Here is a 15,590-nt window from a genome sequence, read left to right as displayed (position 1 = left end):
CTTTGCAACGTTTCATGCCTGATAATTAATGATGCCCGCGCCCTGGAGCCTGTGGCCAGGGCTCGGGTTCGGGTCGCCAACAGCCCCTGACGTCAGCGGCCGTGCTGCCTGCGTCAGGTCCCTCGCAGTCCCCGGGGTGGCCTGGGCTAGAGCTGCGGGGGGGATCGGAGCGGGAGACCCCGGCAGGGCAAGATGAAACCCCAGAGGGGGTGACGGGGGCTTCCCCTGGCGCCCGCAGGAAACTGCTCTCCCAGTTTCAACCGCACCGCTTGCGGCTGCGGAGGACTAGCAGGCAGCCCAGACTGCGACCAGGTCTGTAGGCCCGAACCCGGGCGGTGGCCCCCGGGCTAGACCAGCGTGAGGGTTTTAGAGAAAGAGACCAGAGAGAAACGCAGGACAGAGTGTGTCCTCCCTTCCTTCCACTCTTCTGAGGGTCAACGTAAAGTTATTTTTCACTGACTTCAAAAAAATGTGAACCTAAAAAGAAATAGACCCACCGTTTCTGTCTCTACCTTAACTCGACACAACTTGAAGTTGCTCGCTAGGAGTTTCTCGCTAGAGATCAACCTGGTAGAAGAGGTTGCAGAGACCAGTCACTGGGGAAAATGAACCTGACAGCGCGATTAACCGTCCACTCTTTCCTCTCCCGCCCTCTCCCCAAATTCCTTTTCTCCCCCACTTTCCTCCTCATCTTTAGACTCGATTTTACCACCCTGCCAAGCTGGAGAGTTCTCCAGAACGTGGAAAGTTTTGATTTTTCCATAGAGGGCCTCGGCCTCTGCCATACAGAAAAGGATGAGTAGCCCACGTCCCAAGGTCGGAGGGACCCAAGTTTGGGGAGTGCTGGGCCAGGGCTTGGGACTGAGTCGACAAGAGATCAGTCTGGAGCTGACGCTGTACCTTCCCTAGGCCCTGTCCTGTCTGGATTTCTTCAGCATAAGTTTTCCAGAATGATTTCTCTAGACTTCTTACTTTGAAAGCTGTTGGGTTTTTTTTTTTTTTTTTTTTTTGGTTTTTTGTTTTGTTTTTTTAATGACAGCAGTTGCCTTTTCCGTTTAATTTCCATCTTTTCATTTACACCCGGGAAACAGCAGGAAGTGGAGGTAGAGACTCCCTGAGCAAAGATTTGAGGCCCAAAATTGCTTATTGTCGTTTTCTGCAGTAATGAATTCAGTCCCAAGTACAAGCCCTGGCCGATCCAGCAAAACCCAGCGGCAAAAGACAACTCAGGTGTGGAAAACTGAGTCTGCTGCTGGGTGCTCTCCCCGGAGCAGAAACTGAAGGAAGTCAGCCATGGGAGGGCTGCAGGCTCAGGACAAGAACACGATTTCCCTTTCTCCCGCTTCCACCCTAAGAGTGACTGGAACTCTCCGGAAGGAGCGAATTTCTCTGCCTCTTCCATTGAGAGCAGTCAGCGGGCTCTGTTACTGAAGGAAAGGGAAGAAAAGCATTTTCTGGGGATGTGTTTTTTTTAAAGTTAAAGCTTTAATGACGACTTAATAAAAGGACACCTTTCCCAAGTCGAGTCCGTCAATACATATAGAAGGAGTCACCGCACCCTCAAGTAAGTGGCCTGCTAGTCCCGCGGCTGCAGCGACATCTCCAACTGCAGTCACATCTGCGAGGGTGCTGCAGGTCAGCCACGGCGCAAGGACGGGGACTTTGTGGCCAGCCTGCCTTCCTTTTGTGGGCTCCAAAGTCTGGGAATAAGTCGAACCAAATTAAATTAAGATTCTCCAACTTTGAAAAAGGCTTTAAAACCTGTGACTGTCCTCCCCCGTGAGTGTTCCACTGACTGGTGGATATAAATAGTCTCACTCTAGGATTTCAAAACTGCAAGTTAAATAAAGCTATATATCAGTCTCAAAGAAAGTATTGCCATAAGTGTGACACTGCCTTCAGAGCATTGTCTGGTGGTAGGACTTCTCAGACAAGAACTCGAATTCGAAGATGATCAGCCTTATATACAAGCATCGCCTCAAAGAGGAGGCCTGAAGCATTTCAGATGGAATGATTCAGAGAAGGTTTTATTTTGCTTTGTTGTTTCTTGCTATTTGTTTGTTTGTTTATCTAAAGGAGCTAGGGATGTGCCTTTTATGCGGTATCCTTGGCATCCTTCGCTGCCCTTTTCAGGCAGTGATCGGTCCGGCCCGCCTGACACTTGGTTAAGCTTCAGGACTTGGAAAGATCATTTCCTGGAACACTAATTTGAGCGAAATCTGGATTCAGAGCGTGGGTTTACACGCCCAGCTCGAATGTCTAATGTATCAAATCCTCGTTAACTAACGGCCCGCTCCGTGGCCGTGTCAGCCAAAGGTCAGCCCCGTGCAACAGGGCAAAGGGGTTCAAAAGCCCTCTTCTAGCGCCCTGTCTCCCCTCCCCCCCAAAATCCATCTTTCACATTTCAATAACAGAGCGCACAGGCGCTCCGAGAAAGGCCCTGGCTGTTTTTCTTTCCTTCCTTCTTTCTTCACATCAGTGACATGTAAACGACGTGTCCTAAGGCAACTGCTAAAAAAGCGTAGTTTATTTTTTTTCTATTGGGAAGGGTGTGGTGTTAGCGGGTAAGGTAATTGTCCAAATGTCCTCAAGAGGCGCGTATATTTGAGAAGCTGTGACGCATTCAAATCTTAACTTAGAATAGTAATGATAATTTCACAGCACTCCACTAGAAAGCAGGGGTAAATTTTGTTGGCGACCTTAGTGATTAGAAAGTGCTTAAGGGAAGAGGCAATTCCCCTCCCCTGCTGCCCTTCCCTCTTTCCAAGACCCTCCGAAAGCTGATTTTTAAAAGATAGCTTTGGTGTCCACAAGGCCAAAGAGGACCCAGGAGGGCCTGGCCAGGCCCCTCTTGCTCCTGCTTCCACGGGGAGCCCCGCTACTCTTCTGACTACCCTGGGGTCCTCGGCGTTCACACGCCCCAGCCGCAAAGGCCGAATTGGCGTGGCTGCTCCAAATCGGCCCAACTTCTTGGCGCGCGCCCTAGGCCACGCGCGCGCGCGCAGTCGCGGGCCGCGTCCGCTGGGAAGGTGGCGGGGCGGGGTAGGGGAAATCTCCACTTACCAGGTCTGGGGTCTAGATTTCGGGCAAGGTTGGCAGCTGAGAAAGGCCGGGCAGAGAGAGTCAGTCCTGCCGGAGACCGGCAATTTGGGCAGAGCCTAAGGCGCAAGTGAGGGGAAGAAAGCGCCTGTGCGGTTTGGGGTTCCCCTTGCCTCGGCCCCCACGTCCCCCGCTGCCGCCTCCACATTAAGCTCGGCCTGGCCAGGGGAGGCTCCTGAGCCCGCCTGGCCGCCATCAGCCAGAGCCTCCGGGTCTCCAGGGCTCTGGCGCCGACCCCGGGGACGCCGGGGGGCGGGGAAGGGGCGTCCCCGCTCTGCAGCCCAGAGAGGAGAACTGCCTGGCCGGCTCCGAGGCTGGCGGCCAAGCTGAGCCGCCCGGCAAGTCCGCAGCGCCCGGCCGGTGGCTTGCAGACCCCCAACCCGCTCCCGCCTCCGCCCCTCCCTTCCCTCAAGCCCCTCGCCAAATGAAAAGGGTTCTTTGGGCCTTGGCCTTTTGGGAAAGACGCGGGAACCCACGCTGGGTTTGAGCTTTCTGCTCCGAGAAAGCCCCACACAGGTCTTCATCATCAGCTGGGAGGCCGGAGGACCTAGATCGGTCCCCCTGCCCCCATATCCAACCACAGAAAGATCCACATCGCGAAGGGGGTTACTCTGGGGTGAGCCCTGTGGCGGGGATTCGGGTACTGTGCGACCCTGATCAGACACTGGTCGCTCAGGCCTTCCAGAGGCGCTGACGGGAGAACCCTGGCGCCCCAACCAATTTGCTCACAGTCACCGGGAATCGGAAGTGCATGGCTTCTGCCAGGCCTACGCGGGCCCGGGGCTGGGCGGTGGTGGGTAAGGAGCGGTGAGGCAGGCAGAGAGCCCAGGGCAAAGGCTCTTCTCTGGCCATCCCCGCGTTATTGCGGTTCTGAGACTGGTTGAACTAAACTGGACTTGAGCTCAGAGGCTGGTTAGGAAGAAAGGCCTTGTCCTGGCAGGAATGTTTCCAAAACCTCTCCCTGCGTCCTCAGGTTCAAAGCTGAAGGCTTGGAGAGTGCTAGTGGACGGGTAGTATGATTTCAGGGTTCCAGAACTGGCACAGGTGGAGCTGGCCCTGAGTTAGACTATAGTGTGAACTGGGCAGTGACCCAGGCCTCCCCTGTTGTCAGTGACGGAAGTGGATGCTATCTATTCGGTTGAAAGTGAAATCCAGAGGAGGACTGGGACCTGTTGGTTGCCATTCCTACTATCATGGGGCAAGTATTTTGACTAAAACACCCAAAGGCGTTAACTCTATAGACATCGGTGGGAGCGCAGAGTGACCTAGAGACGCTCCACTTCCTCTCTCCTTTGTTCACAAGTGTTGGCCACTGCATCGGGCAGGTTATGTTCTCTTTCTGAAATCAGCAAGCACACTGACCACAAAACACCATTCGGCGTGCAGAACCCACTATCGCCAAGAGAGGAAGACGGTATTCCAGCACCTGAACTCCAAGAGGGATCTGAGCAAAGAAAGAGGGCAGGCTCCAGGGAAATCCCCACTGCCCCGCCCCTGTCGCCTCGGGCCAGGGCTCTGTCTAGGGACCAGGTGAGTCCAGGACACTTCTTCCCTGAGGGGAAAGGGATAGGAGAAAAGTTAAGGTGTCAGCTTGGGAGGGAAGAAAAGAAGGTGGACTCCCGAGTGGACATGGTGGAAGCCAGGAACCCGGCGTCCCGAGCACAGAAGTGTGGTCCACTGGGACTCAAGCATCCGGTAGCCCCGGACCCTTGGGGAAGGGGAGACCCCGCCGCCCTGGCTCGGCTCGCATTTCCGATGGCAGCGGCCGCAGGTTGCAGGAGCCTTTGCTGGCATTGTGAACTCACTTAAACCAGCGCGGTTTGAAAACAAACACGTGCAGCTTCCCTGCCGCACTACTTTGGGAGCGCGGCCAGAGACTTTCACAGGCCGGAGCTCCGCGCGGTTCACTCCTCAGCCCGCAAAGGGCGGGGGCGCTTCATGCATATTCATCAGCACGTGGAACCGCGGGCCACGAGCTGCGCATGCGCACTGCCCGTCCAGCGCGGCCGGAGCCCGCGGCGGCGATTTGGAAAGCGCCCTGCCGGGCTGCGGGGTGGCGCCGGAGGCCCCTCAACCGCTGGCGGCGGGGCCTTCCGTGGAAGTACTGTGCGGGGGTCTTGCTGTGCTTCTCTGCACACCCACCCTCAAGGCCTGCGTTTCCATACTTTCAAGAAATTCTCCAGAGCAAAAATTTCTCGTTAAGCACACCCCACCCCACCCCCTATTCTTTCTCCCAGTTCCATCTTCTTTCCCAACTTAGTTTTCTTTCCCACAGGCTAAGATTTTTCCCGGATGGACAGAAACAATTTTTAAAAGAATCGCAGTATGAGCTTCTCTCGCCCTGTTTACGTCTCTGTTTTCTGTCTTAATGGAAATTGTTGCACAATGGAGAGGAAATAACAATTTTTAAATTTGCTAAGGTGAAATGCCTTGGAACTAGTGTTAATGATTACAATGTGTTTACACCCACGCCCCATAGTTGATCTTGTGCTGTTGGCGAGGTTATCACTGTGCACCTTTCGCAGCCTCTCTGCGGAGGCCTACAGAGATGCCCCACGAGCATCAGAGGCAGTCAAAATGTGTGCAGTTGACAGTCACAAGTTTGTGGCATCATCACTGCCAAACATAATTTCCGTATTAGCAGGCTAAACCTGATTTCTTAATCTTAAAAAAAAAAAAAAAAAAAAAAAAAAAAGAAACTCACCTCTTAGAGTATGTAGCATCAGTTGGAAAGTTCATACTGTTTTACTAGCCCGTCCTTCTCAAGTGGAAATCAATCTTAGGAAATGATGAACAGATTCCAGCTTGTGGGGTAAAAATAGCCCTTACTTTGGCCTGATGTGTTTCTTCTTGCTAAGGAAGAGACTCTGGAGCCAGTCAGCCTTGCATAAATTAAAGGAGAACATTGTTCACTTTCTGTGGCTATTAAATCATCATATTTGCAATAGAGGTTGAGGGAAAGGCTTGAATGTAACATGTTATAAGTTATTAACTTTTTTTTTTTTTTTTGCTTCTTGCCCCATTTTTTTAAAATAGATTGTTGTATGGTTACCCCTACAGAAAATTTTACTTTCTGTGTCTAACTATTTTAAGTAAATGGTATGTATATTACAGAGGTGGATGAGGTGATTAAAAAGCTAGAGGGCATTAAAGATAAAGAGATACTTTGGTGGCTTGACTGGCATAGATGGGCTCAATCTTTTCACTACCATTCTATTTTCAAGAATTCTAAAACCAAAGTGAGTGATATCAACTGTGACTGTAAAAACAACACACCCCCATATGAACTCATAGTTCAGAAAACCACATTTGTTGCTGGAAGGAGGTGAGAATTCTTTACCTAGAGAGGATGAGTAATTCGTCTTTTAAGTTGCAGAAAGGAAAGAAATGCAAGTAAGGAATGTGTAAAATCTGATGTCTTCATATCTAGTCAACAGTGGGTTAAGGGCACAAACTCAGTGTCTTCATTTTGAGTGTCCAGATCACATTCAATTACTCCTCAGAACACAAACTGAATCCATTCTTTAAGACCCAGGACCTCCTCCAAATTATTTCCTCGAAAGCTGTATGCTCAGGTACCAACTCCACCAGTCATGACTCACACAGGATCCAGGACATTGATTACACCTTGGTCTCAGAAAAGGGACTTCTGGAAGGTTTAGGGCAGGGTAAATAATTTGGGGGTGTAGTTCTGTTGCCAGCCCTTTAAAAGTTCTGAGAAAACTTCACAATCAACAAATAAAAACATCTAAATGCCAAGCCCATCAGCGAAGAAGGTTAGTGCTATTTTCATTGTCAGCTAAAGCCAAAAAAAAAAAAAAAAAAAAAAATGATAAGCAGATGGGGCAATTGAAAGGTTACATCTTTCTTTTGGAGGTGGTTTGCCTCTTAAAGGTTAACTTGAATGCTTGACTTTAAAAAATCAAAATCATCAGCTGCAAATGCTTAAAGCAGTTGGGGGTAGCTTTTGAAGAAGAAAACAAAGGATCTGAAATGTTTGAAAATTACTTAGCCCCCATATAAATGGTGCTTGTATATTTATAGGCTTGCTCTATAAATGTACACACACATACCACAACTCATTTCTCTTCATTTCTCAAATATGATTGCTTGTACTCAGGCATTTTCTGTTGACACAAAATAACATTTTAATAACTTGTTAGCTGTTCTAATCATTTGATAGTATCCAGAATACAATGCAGTCACAATATGAACAAGTACGGCCTTCTGCCTAAATCAAAATCCACAGCTACACACACAAACCAGCCATTTGCAGCATCTTCAGCTCCTGCTAAATAGAGTCTAACAATATATTTCGCTGTTCACATTCATGTATTTCAAAACCTAATAGTCCATGAAGAAAAGTATGAAGAATACATCTCAAGAAGCAGACATTAAAGGTACCAGAAAAATAATAGACTACATTTAAGTTTGAAGCATTATTTTAGGCAACTTACACCATTAATGACTTTTTCTTTGTGGTGGGTGTTGGAGGAGAGACTGAATATGTTGGCTTCTATTATAAAAGTGCCTTTACTGGGAGATTATTCATAACACAAAAAAAAAAGAACCCTCAGATGATTGTTTAAAAATTATTTGATCTTCAAAGTCTAAATAAATATTTGGAATATGAAGTTTTGAAATAAACATTTACCTCTAAAATGTATCTTCAAAATATTCTACATAAATCATCATAGCGTTATATTTCATTATTACACTATGATACTAAAATAAAAGAGACATGAGATACATCACAAATAATGAGACATTTATAATCTTAAATTTGAAGTAAACAGCATTTAGGGATGGTCAAAGCAAAGATAAACTCACCATTTACTATCTTCTTAAATGCTCTAGCAAAATTACAAAAGTATTATTATGATTATCACTACCATACTCATATTAGGTTCCCAGACAACTTTAATGAAAAGGGGAAAGATTATTAATTGAGCTGTTTTCTTTCCTAGAAAGATGAACTATCATTATTCCTTTCTATTTTTAACTATTGGGCTCAATGTCTGGAGCCACTTCAAATACTCCACTGTTAATCGATTTCATACCTCCAAAGCTGTATGGGGCCAGTTTTTGGTCTCTCAAATTTTTAGAGCTAGCAGCAATTCCTGCTTAGGTGTGCTACTTTCTTAAATATCTCCAAATTTTGCAAGGTGGCGCTCTTTCATGAAAGGCCAATATTCCTGCAATAATCAGAATAACTATTTTTTAAAAAGTTTAACAACACAGTCCCCAGTTTTCTCTGTGCTCCTGGAAGGGCAGCAAATCCCTTCATCAGCAAATAAGACTTAGTTGCCTAAAAGTGACAGATACAAATGGCAAGAGATGGAAGGAACAAGTCAAGGTATTCTTAAAGAGTATGCTACATTTTGATTTTGTAATTGGTCAATGGTGGGGTTTGAAAAAAATAATACTGACTGAAAACAGATACAAAGATCTTACTGGGCATTCATAATTTGGCCTATGATTTCCTGGGCACAGTTTATTAAAGAATCAGATCCACCTTCCTTCTTGCCCACAGCTAGGTCAGTTTCTCCGGGGATCTAACACATCTACACCCTTGCAGCTATAGCCAAGGGCCTGATAAGTGATCTCGGGCTACGTCGTCTGCCTAATGGGGCGATCATGCAAGCTACAAGCAGAGACAAAGAAGCCTGCGTTCCTACCAGTGAAGCTAACTTCGTGGAAGCAGCATAGCTTGCAAATCTATCAAACTAAACTGCAAGAAAGACAATCTGATTTAGAGAAAAGGCGTTCTGCTACAGTCATTAAGCACAAGTAATTTAGATTTTTTATATTGTCTCCTCATTTACAAATTTACTGTATCAACGCCAGCCAATGGAACGAATTTCTTAAGTAAATGAGAAATAAATAAAAGAGATAGAAAGATAATCAAATTACATAAAATAATTCTCTTCCCTAGATGTATTTTTTGAGAGAACTAATAACAGTGGCAAAATTATAGGAATAATAACATATCATAGGAAGTAATTAATTTAAATTAGCATCATGTTTGAAAAAATATAAGTGAAACGTTTTATGGACATTTACTTTTGTACAAAGAAGGAAGGCCTGGAAAAGCATGCATCGACATTCTGAAAATTAGTTATGACCATAAATGGCTTAATTGAAGACAGCAATTTAAAATATGATATTGTAAATCTGCAACTCGGTTTCAGAACGGGGGATTTAATTTGGAGGACAGCGGAACCCTCGGCTGCGAGTTCATTTGCCAGGCTGTAGAGTGAGCCCCTGAGCTTCTCACAATTCGACTACATTAATATTGATGTCGCCTGTGCAATCTATTTCTGTTATTTTTATGGTTGTTATTCTACGTCTACAAAGGTCATTTAAATTATACTGCGGCCGAAAATTTGTTTCATAAATTTTGATATAAATACTAATTACACACTCTCGGAGAGCCAGCAGGGTAGCGTTCATTTATCACGTTTATACGACCTGCGATGACAGAAAGGGAAGGCAAGAGACTAGAGAGCTTTTCCAGAAACCCACCAAGACTGGCAGAAGAGGCAGCAGGTTGCTGGGGGGCGGGGGTGGTCAGGAAGGGGAATGTGAAGAATAAATTCCTACCACAATCACTGAGATTTAAGAATCTTTAATAAGGTACGAAAGGTTACCAAACAGTTCTGGAAACTAAAGTGTACATACGAGTTTTTCTAGCCATAAATATTGAATAGCTGTAACATGGATAAACCGGCCCTTTACATGCGGATAAATATGGAAACTAGGAATTATATACATTATGTGGTTGTATCTTTTGCCAAAAGCAATGGACAGTTATAGTTTATATCTTTTTTAATATCACTTTACATAAACAAATGGAACAGTTTGACACGCAGATCCAGGCTCGTACTATACGAATTCTTGACAGGACGTGAAACAACATTTTACTGCACTAAAGTACTTAAGACTTTGGGACGAAATGTTTGCACTTTATACAAAAAAAGCACATTAATACCAATAATATTCTGTTAGATCGACGTGGAGACTGTAATCGTACAAAGTAATTCACATTTTGGTACACATTTACTAGAACATTCTTGCCATTCAGTACAAACAGTTGGCTTTCGGCCGCCCACCCCTCCCCCTCCCCCTCCCCCCGACCCCTCCCCCCTCCCCAATGCAAAGAACACAACGCCAGGATCCCACCCACCCGCTCCAACCAAGATATAACTATTTACAGAATCCAACAGAACAGTTTTAAGCTAATAATTCTGTATTTACAAGAAAGCAAAGAAGAAGAAGAAGGAAAAAAAAAAAAAAAGCCGAAGCCCCGGAGAGCCTGTTCTGATCCAACAAGAAATTGGCCCTTGGGGTTGGCGGCATTTGGTCAGGCGGTCGCCTCCTCCTCGACCCCCCTCCCGCACCTCGGCTAGCAAGCCTTTGCCAATTAAAAAAAAAAAAAAAAAAAAAAGGAAAAGAAAGTGAAGGAAATTTTAAGAAGGTTTGATACTTCCTCTCTCTGACTCGGTCCTGGGCCTATTGGCAGATTAAAAAAAAAAAAAAATAGGATAGCGGGGTCTGGGAGGGGTTGTTTTGATTCGCAGGGTTCGTTCAATAATATTGTGTATACGTGTGTGTTCAGTCTCTTAAATAGGGTTTTGTTCGGTGTTTTGTTTCTGATTTTAAACGTACCATTCGTTAAAATTGGAAGAGAGCGCGCTGTGGCCGGCTGTGTGGTGGACCGCGGAGGAGGAGGGCGACAGGGAGCTGGTGGTCGGGTTCTCTGTGGAGGGAGACACGATGGTGGGCGGCGTGGAGGACTCGTAGCCCGAGCTGGCGGCGGGCGACGGCTGGGAGCCCTGGGAGGAGGATTCGTGGACCTGCGGGAATAAAGTTGCGTTTTTACGGAGATAAAGAGTCAGCTCGGCGGCCAGCCAGGGCTGGTGAAGGCAGCGTGCACCCTCCTCCCAGAGCCCTGGATCCCCCTCAACTCCGGAGACACGGGATCGGTGGCGCTTGGCCTTGGTGCCCCCATCACAGCCCTGCTGAGGCTGTGCACCCCGGGTGCTCACAAAAGGAAAAAAGGCCTGGGAAGGAGGACACTTCATTTGAGGCCAGAGTCTAGGACGGCTCGCTCCCCAAGACTTTGCTTTCCCAGGTTTAGATGAGCAAAAGCTCCGGCCAGGGCACAAGGCCACAACTCTTGGGCTCAATGCTGCCAACCGCAATGGCGGCAGCTTCCGCAGCGTCAACCCGCTGCTCAGCCCTAGCTCCCGAGCTCGGGGCCAAACTCACGCGGTGTCTGCTCGAGTGCTCACTTCTTTTAACTTTTATTATGAAACAGCGAGTTTAAAACGGGCTTGGGTGCTCCTGTCCTCTTTTCCAGTCCCTCTCCTCTCTGCCCAGCCCCACTCAACAGCATGGAACCGTCGCCTTCCCGCTTGCTCTGGCTCCTGCAGCCGCCCAGCTGCCACTCGCCGCCGCCTGACCCCAGCCCGAGAGCAGAGAGCGCTCCAGCTCTAAAGGCCAACGGCTAGAGCGCGGCGATTACCTTCATGTGTTTGCGCAGCGAGCTGGGGTGAGTGTAAGACTTGTCGCACATCTTGCAAAGATAGGGCTTATCACTCGTATGCACGTGCATGTGCTTCTTGCGGTCGCTGCTGTTAGCGAAGCGCCGATCGCAGCCCTCGAATTCGCACTTGAAGGGCTTCTCCCCTGATGAGAAAGGAGAGAAAGAGAGGGGTCTTATTAGAATGTATCCCGCCGCCCTTTTCTAAAATTTAAATATTTTATTAAAATAAAAAGAGGCCCAGGATTGGCAAGCACTCTCAAGCTTAAAAATCCCGGACTTCATATACCTGCAGTGCAGTTATAAATATCTTAACTATATATTACTCCCCAGTACAATTAGACAATTAGATCTAATTTTATTTTTAGTTTGTATTTATAGCAATAGCAGTCATCGTTTGTTTTTGTTTTTGTTTTTTTTTAACATGCCAGAGTGGCAGCAGGTCTGGATGCTGACTTTTTTGCCTGGGGCTATACACACAACTGTGGGTTGCTTCTACCTAGCTCTTCGTTTCTGGTTTTTACGTTCCGGGCTGATTCTCCCGCTGTTTTACTCTTCTCTCCTCCCCCTACCTCCTCCCCAACTCTCTACAGCCCCTCGTCGCCTCCTCCACCCCACCCCCTACATACACTCACATTTTATAACAATCTGAGAAGGGGGGAGCTGGGCGCGCCAAGTTCTTCCCTGACTTGGGTGTTAAATCCAAACTTCCAAGCGCGGTTCTCAGACATCACCGAGCACACCAAAATAGGAAAGGAGAGCGGATTCCCCACCTCCTGGGTGGAAGAGGCCCAGAATGTCCTGCCTGTCCGAGTCTGTAGTCCTGAGTTGCCATGAGGTGCTGTTTTGTTTTGTTCTTTTCTTAAACTGTTCTCGACTTGTCTTTATTTTTAAAGGCCAACGCGGGGATCCGGTATTTTAAAAAATAGTCCCCATGGAATCTAAACGACAGAAAGGACTTCCTCGTCTTCCACAGACTCTCCTCGTCCCTCAAGCTTTCTCTCAAACCCATCAGTACTAAATTTGGGCTCCTTTACCTATGAGTAAACCTACAAAAAGCTCCTAAATCCCAAATTACTTCCTCCCGCCCACCCGCATCCTTTTCATTTTCTGTTTGGTTTCTTTATACATCCCTTAACACTATCGCTTCAACTTTCTCAGCCTTTAGCAAAGCCCCCGATTAACTCGTGGAGAGGGATATTGGCCACAAGCGAGCATTCAGATTTGTCTGCAGCTGGATCGGCTGGCGCCTCTGCTGCCGCGCGGAGCCGGCCACCTCTTCCGGCTTCCAGCGCGTCAGGGGCTCTGCCAAGCAAGGCTTGGCTTCCTGTTCTCCCAGCCCTTTTTATTCCTCATTTTAAAAATCTATATCCTCATAGCCTTCTCATCCGCCTTCTCTCCGTTTTTCCTCCCATAATTTCCAGCCCCAAACTAAAAATCAGCGCACACTTTGGCTGCCTGCCTGCCAGAACCTGACGCCGGGGCTGCACCGAGGCTGGATTTGTGTGCTTCCCAGACGCTGGCTTTCGGATTTCGGGTACCAGGCCTGGGACTGGGGGAAGGGTGTCTTACACCAGTTTCCGTACCTGTGTGCGTCCTTTTGTGGATCTTTAGGTTTTCTGAGCGCGCGAAGACCTTGCCGCAGCCAGGGAAAGGGCAGGGGAAGGGTTTTTCGCCCGTATGCACGCGGATATGGTTGACCAGTTTGTATTTGGCTTTGAAGGGCTTGCCCTCCCGTGGACACTCCTCCCAGAAGCAGATGTGGTTACTCTGCTCTGGGCCGCCGACGTGTTCCACAGTGACGTGCGTGACCAGCTCATGCATGGTGCTGAAAGTTTTGTTGCACGACTTTTTAGGGTTGGCCAGCTGCTCCGGCTCGATCCACTTACAGATGAGCTCTTGCTTGATGGGTTGGCGCATATAGCGGAAGAAGGCGCCGGCGCCGTGATGCGCGGCCATGTTCACGTTCATGGGCCCGTACCCGTGCAGCTGCGGTGCGGCATAGTGCTCGGATCGCGGGCTGGTCACCTGGCCGTACTGTTCGGGCCGCGGGTACATGTCTCCAGAGAAGCCGAGCCTCATCTGCCCGTTGACCACGTTGGGCGAAGCGTGGCCCGCCGCCTGCTCGTGAAGCCCGGGGAAAAGGAGGTGGCCCGCGGCGTCCGTATGGCCGTGTGGGCCCCCAAAGCCGCCGGCTGAAGCAGCGAAGAGGCTGTGCTGTGCGCTGGCTGCCGCCGCCGCGTCTCCAAAACCCCGGTTGCGAAACAGAAAGTCCCGCGTAGAATTGAACGCTGCGCTGGAATAGGAGCCGACGTGGCCCGGGTGGTGGTGATGACCCAGGGCCGCAGCAGCCGCATAGCCGGGTGCCTGCGACGTGAAGGCGGTCTGGCCCGCCGAAGCCAGCTCGTGCGAACTGGGGTTGAGTTTGAAGGCGCCCATGCCGTCGGCGAACGGGTTGATGCCCAGGCCCACGTCTCGCTCGGCCACGTCGCCCGCCGAATGGTGGCGGGATGCGCCAAAGGTGGTCACACCGATCGCAGGATACTGGGGGCCGGCGTCCAGGAGCATCGTGGCTGCTCGGGGCAAGCCCCGGCCTCCCCCGCCCCCCCCACCCTCGCCCGCCGAGGAGGGAAAATCGGGAGGAGGAGGAGGAGGAACGGGAGGCGGAGGAAGAGGAGGAAGAAGAGGAGGAGGGAGGGGGAGTCGACCCACCTAGCGAAGTCTGAGCCTGCAGGCAGTGGCGCGGCGCGTCCGGGCTCCCGCCCGGACAAGCGTAGGGAAGCCGGACGGCTGCGGGCAGCGAGTAAGGCGGGCTCCAGTGCCCGCCGCGCAAACCCCGCCGGCCCGGCTCTCACTTTCTCGCCGCTTAGTCTCTGCCGAAAGGGCCTTGAGTCAAGGCTGCCCGAGGAAAGACATGGAACATCTCAGCCCCCCAAAAAAACTTCCTCCCGGATTTGTGGCATAGAGGAATGTGAGCGCCGGAGCTACGACTGCTCGCCCTCTCTCCGCCTCGCGCCGCGCGCCCCTCCTCACTTCTCCGCTAGCCCCTCGCCCTTTCTTCTCTCTCTCTCTCTCTCTCTCTCTCTCTCTCTCTCTCTCTCTCTCTCTCTCTCTCCTTTCTCTCAGGCTCGCCTCCTCGCTCCTTCACTCTCCTTTTTTTCCTCTCCGCTTTTTGCAAAAAAAAAAAAAAGGGGGGGGAGAAAAAGCCAAAGAAAAGGCGCAAATCATGCACAATATTGTCTTTTGCGGTTTATCTTCCTGGGGAGAAACTTTCACCTCCTCAGCCGGGCGGTGAGCGCGAGACTGATAGCAGCAATCATTCCTGCAGATAAATGAATTGAAAGGACGACACCGTCCCCCCCTTGATGAATGGGAGCAGGGGGAGGCGTCACGTGCTGCCAACGCGGGCGCCGATTGGTGCGCCCGCACTCCCCCCGTCCGCTGCCGCCGCGCCAACGGAGGGCGCGCCGAGACGCCGCGCGCTGCTCATTGGCCCGCCCGCCTCATCAATCCCAGGTATTGTAAAGCGCTTGACATCCCCTTTTGACAAACAGAGCTGCCAGGAGTAGCAACTTTTTTTTAGCCAAATTTTTTTCCCTCTTCTCACGGAAAAAAAAAAAATTTTGCCACGATTTCTTTTCCTTCTCATAGTCATTTCTTTTTCTTTTCTCTCCTCTTCTCTCCCTCTCTCCCTCTCACCCCACCCCCCGCCCAGGTCCTACTTTAAACCTGATCTCCACTGAGCGATTAGACTAGAGAGACTTCGGGCGTCTCTGAGAGCAGGAGGCGGGGATGGGACTGGTAAACACAGCAAAGGCACTTCCAGAATGTCCCGATTCAGCAACTTTCTTTTCTTTCTTTCCCCTTTTTCCCCCTTCAAGGGCAGCAAAGGAGGCTTTTGTTATTTGCTTCTTTTGAAGTTTGCTTCCTTCTTGCCTAGTCCCCC

At 49.4% G+C, this 15,590-nt stretch overlaps 1 protein-coding gene across 1 annotated transcript; it reads right to left on the bottom strand.

Annotated features, from left to right (window-relative positions):
- Nucleotides 1-9,711: 9,711 nt before the first annotated feature.
- Nucleotides 9,712-14,987, bottom strand: ZIC1 (Zic family member 1). The gene is made up of 4 exons (XM_079156410.1): nt 14,921-14,987; nt 13,231-14,542; nt 11,627-11,790; nt 9,712-10,955 (listed from the first exon to the last, which is right to left on the bottom strand). The coding sequence occupies exons 2-4, from the start codon at nt 14,210-14,212 to the stop codon at nt 10,758-10,760; spliced, it is 1,344 nt and encodes a 447-aa protein (XP_079012536.1). The 5' UTR covers nt 14,213-14,542; nt 14,921-14,987; the 3' UTR covers nt 9,712-10,757.
- Between the last annotated feature and the right edge of the window lie 603 nt (nt 14,988-15,590).

The sequence above is a fragment of the Sciurus vulgaris genome (assembly GCF_902686455.1).
Source record: "Sciurus vulgaris genome assembly, chromosome: 10".
NCBI lineage: Eukaryota > Metazoa > Chordata > Mammalia > Rodentia > Sciuridae > Sciurus > Sciurus vulgaris.
Note: the sequence above shows the minus strand (reverse complement) of the source record. Positions and strands in the feature narration are given on the sequence as shown.

Bases quoted from the DNA above. Each gene is read 5' to 3' on its own strand.
- ZIC1 (XM_079156410.1), bottom strand. From the start codon at position 14,212: ATGCTCCTGGACGCCGGCCCCCAGTATCCTGCGATCGGTGTGACCACC. The intron at 11,791-13,230 runs GTACGGAAACTG...CTTTCTCATCAG, and splicing joins CCACAAAAGGACGCACACAG to GGGAGAAGCCCTTCAAGTGC. The intron at 10,956-11,626 runs GTAATCGCCGCG...TTATTCCCGCAG, and splicing joins CGCTGCGCAAACACATGAAG to GTCCACGAATCCTCCTCCCA.